An 11,175-nucleotide genomic window follows, 5' to 3' on the forward strand; every position below is an offset into this window, starting at 1 on the left:
TGCATGGACGGACGAAAGCAAGAACGAATGCTTCGCCCCACTCTCCATCATTCACTCCGTGAATATGCTGCCAATTTTTTTTTATTTTACTGGGCGATTCAGGTCATGGATTCTGATCAGCAGTGAAGTATTAATTGCGTAGTACATCAGCATCAGCGTGGGCTGAAGGTTGTTAGGAGGGAAAGTTGTCCCCTCTTGATCTGAGGGGAGCGCGAAGTCCACCCACCTAAGCTCTTTTCACACGATGGACGAAATCGCGATTCGACCCCAGAAATCTCATACGACGTCACCATACGCCACCCGTTCTCGCGTCCCCGCTTCGGTCCGCGCAGAGCAATTCATGAAAAGATGGAAGCGCAAATCACTGTTAGGATCCTCGGGGATCAATGTCCGAATCCTCGCTTGTAACGTGAATTATCCCCTGCCGTGTGAAAGCTGGCGGCGGAGGGACCTGAATGACGTGACACATCATGTGACTCCTCCGTCCTCGATTACGTCATTTGTGTGACTATAGCTTGATCTGACTTACTCGCATCTGACCGTCATTGTTCGGTGGACCAGCTTATAGGCCATTCGGGCTTTACACGATAAAACGGTGGCCGAGGGTCACAAATGTTGCATTCCGAGAACTGACTTGCTCCCACCTTGACGCCTCGAAAGCAGGAGGCCAGAGGAAGAAGCACAACATCGCTTCATATTCATTTTTGTATCAGTTTGTTTTGCTCCAGACTCGTCCAACGATTACGGGGTGTCGCTGCGGTACCTCTCACCTTAGAGTGGTAAAAGGCCGACAAGACGCCATGTGGAGCAATATTGTCACGTGTTTGCTCAAGAAAGACGATGGCAGTTGTGCATGTGCCAGAAAGACGATGCAGTTGTGCGTGTGCCTTCAAGGGGGGAAAAAACCGCTTGCACGTTCTATTAAAAAGACCGACCTGCTTCTGGTGTCTCAATCTCTGCGGCATACCTCTGTTTTGACGTCGTGACAATATGCTTGCCACACCGTAGTACAGGCCGCAAATGTCCTCACCCTAACGTGTACGCAAAACGCACATCAAGGCACCAAAAGTTCGCCCTCTTTTATGCAGAGCCCTGCACTCGAGCATGCTCACCAGTCTAGAAATGCAGTGGCGTCAAGAACACGGAAATCCTAATCTCGTGCTGTTAAAGAGGTGGTGACAGAGCATTTGTGAACCACTAATTTCGATCCTAATCGGTGGCTACTAACTCGTTAATAGTCGCAAAAGAACTCATTTTCCCCAACACGAGACGGATGTTTAGTTGTGTGCCCATGTGCTATAGCACTGTATATTTCCAGCCCCGCCGCGTTGGTACAGTGGCTATAAGGTACTCTGCTGTTGACCCACAGGTCGCGGGATCGAATCCAGGCTGCGGTGACTGTATTTTCAATGGAGGCGAAAATGCTGTAGGCCCGTGTGCTCAGATTTGCGTGAACGTTAAAGAACTCCGGGTGGTCGAAATTTCTGGAGTTCCGCACTACGGCGTCTCCCATAATCATGTGGTGATTTTGGGACGTTAAACCCCACAAATCAATTAAATCAATCAGTATAGATTTCGAGGCGCATTCGGGGACCCGTGAAAAAGTCGGCCTACTCGACAACAAATACTATCATGTCACCACAAAAGCCAGGGACGTCACTGGCCAGCTTCTGCTATGTTGTATAAGCGCCAATGTTTTGTCTGCTGTGTGGAGCACTGCGAGCCCTTGTTTCTACCATCATCAAACTACGTTGCTTATCTAGTACGGTGATTGACGAAGGGCCTGGGAGGAGTGCAGAAATAGGTAAGAAAACTTCCATTCATTTCGCGAATTTTGCCGGTGGCTGTAGTTTTGTTACTATCGTCCAACTGAGTCGATCTTTCCAGTTAGCCTTCGGGCAGGAGCGACATTAGACGTGCTCAAGTATTTCCCACCGATCATTTGTAAAGTAGCAGGTGCAGAAGTGACGAAGGAATCAGTGAAATAAATACACTGGAGCTCTATTGAAGTATACATGTGTCATATGTAACCGACTTGATGTGTACGCTTTACTAACGCGTATATATGCATATCGGGCTACGCTGAGTTATAAAGGCATTCTAATTCCACGGACGCACGTTGGAGTTCCAAAGCAGTTAATACGTCCACTACACAGTGCCTGAAGTAGAGAGCTTTATTTTTCCTATAGACTTCCAAAGATTTTCAGGCAGGCAGCCAAGGAACTACATTTTGATCGGCACTCAACAGCGGCTTGAGGTACTATGGCTATATATATTGCATGGTCGGTGTAACTGTGTAGGGTGAACACACCGTCCATGGGGTATCTCCCGATATGCTATGATATGCACATAGTTGGGCGTGCACATTCATATTCTGTGCTAATTTGATCTGTAATTTCAGGCTCTATGACGGGTACACTATCGTTTCACTGTCTTACATTGGTAAGAGTGTTTAGGCCATTGAGAAGAGAGCATGGTATGCATATTTCTATGCGTAAAAAGACCCTTATATAAGGTGCAAGGGTGTTGCGTTAAAACCCGGTAGAATCACCTGAAGGGTCTAAACCGGTTTTCTTCGAGGCCGCTCTCTACATAGTGCTCCACCTGTCTATGCCGTAGCTACTCCATGAACAAGTCGATCAGGCAGAAGCATTAAACCATATAATAAGCCTCAATTCAAACCATATCTTCCACCGACGTCGCAAGAACCTTGTAGGTCAGTTCGTATCCACGGCTTGTATTAAGATAGTCATTCTTGCTCTCCAGGAGCATGCTGTGGTGCCGCAGTAGGTGGCGCGCTGACAAGTCCTCGAAGCCTGTTCTACTGCCTCATGGCGTACTTCCACCTGAAGTCCCGCACTCGGTTGCCGTAAGGGCTGCTGGGGTGGTCATCGACCCTTGTTAGCCGGTCTGACACTGCCCGCCCCGTTCTGCTGGTGATGCAGGCACAGGCCATCGTGAACGTCTCGTTTCTGAACGTCGTTGGTCCGGCGTTTTCTGTGTAGGCAACCTGGAGCACCTCGCGTACCTGAAAGCATATAAATTATTCTTTTTTTTTTCAAATCAAAACTCGAATATGCCCTTTGCATCTAGATATCCTGCCAAACATATCATAAATAAACTCAAATGACTTCAAATTCGAGATATCGGGTTCATTCGCTCTGCATGTTCATATGATATATCAGCGTCTCACTTCGAAGTCTTGCAATCATTTGCCATGACATACGGTGTGAAATCCCTTAGAATAATTTCGTAATATGACGTCTGTTTGCGCGCAATTGCTAATGAATAGCGCGAAATCGTGAACAACTACTATTAGCTGCGTTACTGTCGATAACCTACTACGGAACCCATGTTGACTAGATGACAAAGTACCATTGGTTTTCAAGAAAATGATCAAGTGTTATAAAATTATGTGTTCTAACATTTTGCATCAAGTGCTGGTTAACAATATTAGCCTAAAGTTTGAAGGTCATCGCTATTGCCTGCTTTGGGATTCCGTGTCATTTGAGCTTTTTTCCAGTCTTCAATCAATTCAGGGAGAGATGTGGTGAAAATTAAACCGAGGTATTTACTGCACCAATCTGTATATTACCTAAGAAATGAATTAGAATGGCGTACGGTCCCGAAGATTTTTAGGGGTCCAGTTTCAGCAAAAGACTAAGAACTCTTGTCATTTACTTGTATTGCATTGATTCCTGAAATACTAGGGGTAGTAATGTGCGGGATATTTGCGTTATCTTTCGTGAAAACATAGTGAAAAAACCTGTTGTGCGTATCAGATTTAGCCCTTTTTTGTTCTAATACCAGTTATAACAGCTTTTTTTTCTAATTTGAGAAATAGCGTTACGCGATATTGGTATGAAAATTGGTATGATATTGGTATGACCTGTGCCTGTCATTTTGATTTTCGGAGCCTTCATTCATGGGTTCTCCAGTGGGAAGGTATGCGTGGCTGTCTTAGAGTGCGATAATATAATAATGAAACTAATCGGTTAACTAATTAACCATTACCATTATCTTATCGTATCTAAATCATTATATACGTACGAAAATCAGACTATTGCTCTAACTTACGGAAAGTGTTTTTAATTTAAATAATTATATGCATCAGATCAAGTACCGCAATTTTTATTGGTAATCTGTGATCTTTCTATTGCGTAACATTTATCATTCTAAAATTGCATTTTATTTAAAAATAAACACTCAATTCTTGCCCAATCCCCCCCCCCCCCCCCAATGGTTATGCGCCAAGAGCAGCCGTAGATATCGACTACGTACAACCGGAGAATACTGGGTAACAGTAAAGACAACGGCGGCACCGAGAAGACTCCGAAGCCATGGAAAGCCTTCGCCAACAACAACGCGTCCGTAGATCCGTTAGAGAGCGCTTGGTGTCAGCGCGAGTTTCCGGCGCTGGAGTTGGGACATCCGCGAAACGTCTGTGACCGTGTACGCTTTAACTCGAACCTCTCAGCGATGAGGACGTATACAAAGAACCTAGCGTCATCTATCGCAGGGGTCGGCAACCTGCTGCCCGCATGCGGCTTGGGGGGGGGGGAGGGGTGATATTATGTGGCCTACCGCACGACGTAGAAACGCCTCCTGTTATCGATTCCTATCTAAAGACGGACGTATACCGGTCTTGACTTAAAATGGCTTTTTCACGTGTTGCCTACGTTTGGTTGCAGCTTGCAGCTTTCTGACATGAATGTGGAAAATAATCGTGATTTATAACCCATTTCTTTAAAATTATTTTCATTTTGCCGAATTTTTTTTCTCCTGCAAAGCTCACTTACACGCCAACCCTGCTCCCCAACCCATGTTTGCTATGCGGCCCCCTGCGGCGTCTCTTTCGTGCAACTTGACCCTTTACCTCAAAAAGTTTGCCGACCTTTGATCTAGCTGAAGGCCAACAACCACCTAGAAGTCACTGAAAACAAATGACGTGCATTTTCTAGCCAATACCTAGAAACAACCTAAAAGCAGCCAAACAAGTCTTCGGAATAGTTCAGTTTCGCTGCATCAAGCCTTGTCCGACGCTGTGTCAATTGACGATCATAACTTGAGCGATTTATTCTGAAGCACGGCCGCCCACTGATACCAGCTGCGCTCCTCGAAGGTATACGGATATAAAATACTCCTGAAACCACTTCTGAACTGTACGTGTCGCGTAGATTTGCTCTGTATGTGTGCTTTTCTGATTCATAAGATTATGAGCGTAATTACTCATTGGTATTTCGGAACGTTAATGCTAGCGAAATGAACTGTTACAAAAACGACTGATTCAGGAGGCGAGATGATCACCGCTACCACATGCTCTAGTTAGTTACCATTACTACCTGCATTAGTAACCATTACTAACTGCGCCTGTAATGGCGAGGGCAGTAATAGTTGCCAACTTCTCCGTTATTAACAGCACTGACTACTTGGTTAGTAGCATATGTGACAACTAGAGCGAAGGTGAACTGCAACCTTTTTTGAAAGTGTACGGAGCATCCAAGCTGTGGGTGACATTGGGCTGCGTGCTTCCATATCTTAAAGAGCGCAACCGGGGAGTATGCGGTCATCGTCGCATGCGGGACCGTCGCGTATGACGTCATTGTAGGAGTGGTACATTGATGTCCAGCCTGGGTTTGGCACTGGTAATGGTGGTAAAGGAGCTCATGATTGATATGTGTGGTTTAACGTCCGAAAACGACCGTATGATTGTGAGAGATGCCGTAGTGGAGGAATTAAGAAATATAGACCATCTGGGGGTCTTTAACGTGCACACATATGTGAAAATACGGGCCTACAGCATTTTCATCTCCATCGAAAATGCAGCCGCCTAGTCAGGATTCGATCCCGCAACCGACGGGTCAGCAGCCGAGTACCTTAGCCACTAGACCACCGCGGTGGGGCGGTAGTGAAAGAGTGATAACGGCGAAGCGCCAAGGTGCAGGTTGACAGCCCTCCAATGATCAGTTACCAGGCCTATGTATACACTTTAAGGCAGTGGCGGCAGAGACAGCGTTTTGGATACTTTTTGGCTATCTTCTTGTTTCCTTGATTTTAAGCAGTCAATACCTGGAAATGTCGCAGCCGCTGCCCTTGGGGAAGGCTACTTTCTGACTAATTCTTCCAAAATTTTGCCTATTCTTCTGCCTTTTGAATTGAGCAACCCAGGTTTTCTCCTCTACGCTACCATTCCTACAGGTGCCGTCTCCTCCTGGCCATTTATTTGTTGACATGTTAGAGATTGACGATGTCATCACTAAGCTACCAGCCTATGAAGATTTGACGTTTTTCGGCTACACGCGATTATCTTCGCTTGCGTAGTCAAAAACAGGTCAAACCATGCGACGTCAATAGATCGCGCACATAATTCGGGCGAGACCAGGTACGAAGGACGTGAGGCTTCATGGTGAAGCAGACAGCAGACCATTCACAGCTGATATCTCTCGTATATTCACCAATCGAGAACTTATTTCCTCACGACATCGTTTGAATACACAGCCGGCGTCACGGGCTGTGCTAAACTGACTGGAAACGCCGGTAGAAAATGACGCGTTTATTCTCTGTATTCAAAGGCAGCAGCACAGTCGTGGTCTTGACGCCTTATATTTCTCAGAACCAGCTGATTAAGCTTTGGTACAGGGAACACGTTCACGGTGATAAATATAAAGGTATTGTAAAAAAGATAGTGCCCGCTAGGCAATCGCGAGGAATAGAGCGACGACTACAAAATAGAACAGCCGGCCCGTAGCAAGGCTTCTGTCTCTTTGTCTCCTTCTTTTACAATGACGCAGCCGACAGGATACAGTCGGATACAGTTATTTTTCAATAAAGAGTGAAGTACAAAAGTTCTTACAGCATTTTCAAAGTTCGTTTGTGGGTTCTTGCACGTCAGATACTAGCGCTATATAGAAACACGAACCTCTTGGCAGTGAAAGTCGTTGATCTGACTGCATCGGCTGCCGGGACAGTTGCACCTCACCGTCGGGATGGAGGCCGGAATGCGGCCTGCCTGCGAGTCGACGGTCCTCGTGAACGGGCACAACGCCCGGTCCTCGATTCGTGACGACAGCGGGTCGGCGAAACACGTGTTTTGACGCCTGGCGAACAGAAACACGTCCAGCCTAGCGCTGGTGCTGCATGTAGCCAGAAGAAGCACTGTTAAACACGCAACCGAAGCCGCAGTAGCGGACAACATTGTGCTGCGGTTCTCCATCGCCTCTGCGAAGAGGATCGGTGCTGTGCGCCACGGGCTTCGCTGCCTGCTTTTCTCACGTTCGTCTCCGAAGCTGTGCTCGAAGTAAAGCGAGAACAAGGTGTAACGATCGTGGCAGGAAAGAGAACGACGCCGATGAGGGCGTGTTCTTCCGCTATATCTATGGCACCCAGGAAAACGCGGTGACGGATTTCCTGGTAAGCATGCCAAATAATGTCGGTCTGAAAGATGCGCGAGTGAAATACAAAGGTAATGAAACAAGTGGGCTTCTCACCTGTTCGGAAATAGTTGTATACGAGTAGCTATCATTCCACAGTAGTACAGATAGGCACTACAATTGCTTACATTCCTGCGCATAATATACGTGCTTTTCTTACCATCTGTCATACACCATAGATTATGAACTTCAGTGTTCCTCATGATTTAAAAATGGGAAGTTGGATGTTGACAGAAATGTTTTACTACTTGACGGTGTGCCTGTTTTCTTTGAATGTCACTTCAGTGATGCAATTTACTTTTGTAACATTCGCTTCGAACATCCATAACTACTTCTCTCATTAGAGGTCTACCTCGATATGTAGATATTTTTATTACCTTTTTTGCAGTAATTATTCAAAATCATCCTGCTTGCATTTTCGAACATACTATTGTAACAGCCAGTTTGTGCTTGTGGTGTCCCAAAACTCCCGCTTCAAAGGACTTATGTTCAAGAATATCGTGAACGAATCACGCCACGTAAGTGCTCATAGCCTGAACGCAGAGTTGCACGATTATTCCAGTCGCTTTAAGCTTGGTGTATGTATCTTTTTATTGTTACTGACGGTGGCGTTTGAGTCATTAGTGCAGCGTAACTGGCGGAACGAATTTCCTAAGTGTGCTTCAAACAGCCGGTTATCCGATGGCAATAAAGACAATAACCATTGATTCAATATAAAAATACCCAGTACACATGGTACAAGTACCTGCTTCCAAGTTGAAACCAATGTCGTGACTCTGGTGCTGGTGCTCAATGCCACTGGTTTGATTCTCATCCACATTCTAACTAATAAAAGACGTAAGTACACTCGTTTAAAATATTTGGATACACAAATAGATTCATACATTAAAAAATTAGAAGAACCTTTAAAGCCTGTTACGATAGAATTCAATCAAATTGAGTTGAGTTAATTTCTCCTGTTTACAACAGAAAGAAATCAGAACCCAAAGACCGTGGGGCTTGACAAAGGCTTATGTTCCTGCAACAGCTCGACACGCTAGCTGTACATGACACAGAAAAAAAAACGAAAAAAAGAAATGCTGTACGTAAAGAATCAACTGAAAGAGTCGTTAAAAGAAAATGACATGTGCAGATTGAAAAGCGTATAAAAATGTGAATCACCCAAAGAAACGGGCTAATAAGAGTGCAAGTATCGGTCACAACCGCCTCCATCAGCCCCGCCGCGGTGGTCTAGTGGCGAAGGTACTCGGCTGCTGACCCGCAGGGCGCGGGTTCGAATCCCGGCTGCGGCGCCTGCATTTCCGATGGAGGTGGAAATGTTGTAGGCCCGTGTGCTCAGATTTGGGTGCACGTTAAAGAACCCCAGGTGGTCTAAATTTCCGGAGCCCTCCACTACGGCGTCTCTCATAATCATATAGTGGTTTTGGGACGTTAAACACCACATATCAATCAACCGCCTCCATCAGTCAGCCTCAATAACACGCCCCGCTGACCTGTTTTTGCTCGAGTTAGTACCGCTGCCAACTGTCACCTTGGTGAAGTAGTGCTTCTCCGCCCTACGTTTTCGTCAGCAGGTGAAGAACTCGGTCCAAGGTAGGTCCTCGTTAAGTTAAAAGTACTTCGAGGCTTTCAATCTCAGCTCGCCAACGAACCGAAGGCAAAACTCATGCATAGCAGTACAGCTTCAATAATTGTTTTCAGCTACTTCATGCTAAACGATTGAAAGACATGTCGCGAGCAGCACTTCCTTCAGCAACGCAACCCAATATCCAACTGAACGACAGTTCGCCATCTCAGGATGGAGGTTGAAGAGTTCACGCGGACGGACCTTACGGCGTACTTCAATTTGCAATATTTCTACGAAGCCGTGCATTAAAGAAGTACATGAAATTAAAAGGTATGCTTCAATGTTGCAGCGCAGAGTAACGAATGAAACGGTAATGCAAAAAAGTCTATCACTTCATAAGAATTTTATCCCAACGCAAAGAGTCTGAAAGAACAGTGTCTGCTTCTATCCTGCCTATATATACCGAACCAGACTGCACTACCATTGAAGGGCGGTCCGGATCCCGTGAGCTACTACTTCTTTCATTGTTCTTCGACTGGACATAGTGAATCTGTTTGACATAACTGGACGGGAGAATTTGACCGACTTTTTACTCGCAAAAAAAAAAAAACGGCTAATTTTTTTTTCTTTTTTTTTGTTGCGTTTGTAATTAACACTATAAGACAACACACGATAGTGGCGCATCCTTTGAAGCAACAATTAGGAATCAAATTAGCAGGAAAGCCCATGCAGTGCTCTCTACTCCTAATGCAGTGATTAAATTCTTACACTCGTACGAAACACGTCGAAAACACATCCAAACAAAAGCCCTATTCAGTAGACTGCTGTACGTGCGATGTTCTCCCGTCAGGCAACATGCGTGCGGCTTGAAATATATTGGTATGCGTGACCCTACATAAGCTGCACGTGTAGCGTCCTTGCCACATGCGGCGTACCTGATAGTAATTAGAATAAGGGAATTATACATCTTACAACCTTGGATAATTACGCTCTCACGTATAAATGTGAAGACTAGCTGATTACATATTGCACTCGATGTGCAGCTTTTGTTAGGGTCGTTTTAAAGTTCTATGAATAAAATATAAATCATGAATAAAAAAGAGAGCACAGTATGCAACAGTTATCAATGCCGTCTGCCATAGATTATTTTGGTTTGTAAGGTTCCAAAATCCGACATATACACTGTACTCGCCTTATTTAAAACTGCTAAGGTCGCATTACTTGACATCCATACCCAAGAAAGCAATAATTAGGTGAACCCTGGAGGTGAAGTTGCGATCGCTAAGCTAATTTAATTACAGCAAAATCTTATCTGCTAACTCAAATTCGAAATGTGGCTTGCACGCTAAAGATTTGTTTGTCTTGCAGGATAATTTAAGCCACGGGCTCTGATAAAGGCGAAAGCCTTATGTGGCATATTAGCAGAGGCGTGAGCAAGGGTAGCGTGTGGCGTGGTCACATACCTCCCTAATCATGTGAAAGGGGGGGGGGGGGGGTACCAAATCTGCAACCACACGATTACTCCGGCCTATTCGCACGTCATTGTTTATTGTGCCAGTTAAGGACCTTGCAGGATACGGACGGATTCAGACGATTGAGAGGGCTGACGATAACAGGTGTTGCATTACAAGAACTGGTTACTCCCTATCTTTAGTCTTGTGGTGAGCTGTCGGCCTCTTATTAGAGAACCAGCGCATACCTGTGCTCATTAGTCGAGAAGTGTAGGGGCGTGGAGAACACGAATGGCATCAAAATTTTTCTCTCGGGGTGTTAAACATGTATGTGCTAATGTTGAACGATTAGGAGTACTGTAAGCTAAATGTTTCAGTTCTTGCCTTGCGACATTAGCTTTATAGCCGGTCATTGTGGTTGATGTTTTATGCATGTGAACATATCAACATGAGTACAAACTGTTTATTAGTGCAGAAAGATTTTGAAATACACTAATGAAAAACTCGAATTTCTAGGAAATGTTGCAATAAGCGATTAATATTTGAAAAAAAAAACACTAATCAGACGCGTGTACCTGGTCCATTGACTCTCTGCGAGGCACTTTCAAAGCGCCGTTATCCCTGAATTTCCATTAATAGACGCGCAAGGCGTCAACTGGTACTTCTGCTTTGTGCGCTAAGGTTGGGTTACGAAGAGATGTTCCAATGCGACCTCATTTCAGCAACA

General features: G+C 45.2%; 1 protein-coding gene across 1 annotated transcript; it reads right to left on the reverse strand.

Moving 5' to 3' along the window:
- Positions 1-2,642: 2,642 nt before the first annotated feature.
- LOC142771327 (uncharacterized) lies at positions 2,643-7,286 on the reverse strand. Its single transcript, XM_075872804.1, has 2 exons — positions 6,920-7,286; positions 2,643-3,028 (listed from the first exon to the last, which is right to left on the reverse strand). The coding sequence occupies exons 1-2, from the start codon at positions 7,211-7,213 to the stop codon at positions 2,822-2,824; spliced, it is 501 nt and encodes a 166-aa protein (XP_075728919.1). The 5' UTR covers positions 7,214-7,286; the 3' UTR covers positions 2,643-2,821.
- Positions 7,287-11,175: the final 3,889 nt, after the last annotated feature.

The sequence above is a fragment of the Rhipicephalus microplus genome, chromosome 9 (genome assembly GCF_043290135.1).
Source record: "Rhipicephalus microplus isolate Deutch F79 chromosome 9, USDA_Rmic, whole genome shotgun sequence".
Taxonomy (NCBI): Eukaryota; Metazoa; Arthropoda; class Arachnida; order Ixodida; family Ixodidae; genus Rhipicephalus; species Rhipicephalus microplus.

Coding starts and splice junctions, on each gene's coding strand:
- LOC142771327 (XM_075872804.1), bottom strand. CDS start 7,213: ATGGAGAACCGCAGCACAATGTTGTCCGCTACTGCGGCTTCGGTTGCG. Junction 3,029..6,919: donor ACGACTTTCACTGCCAAGAG/GTTCGTGTTTCT, acceptor ATATGCTTTCAG/GTACGCGAGGTGCTCCAGGT.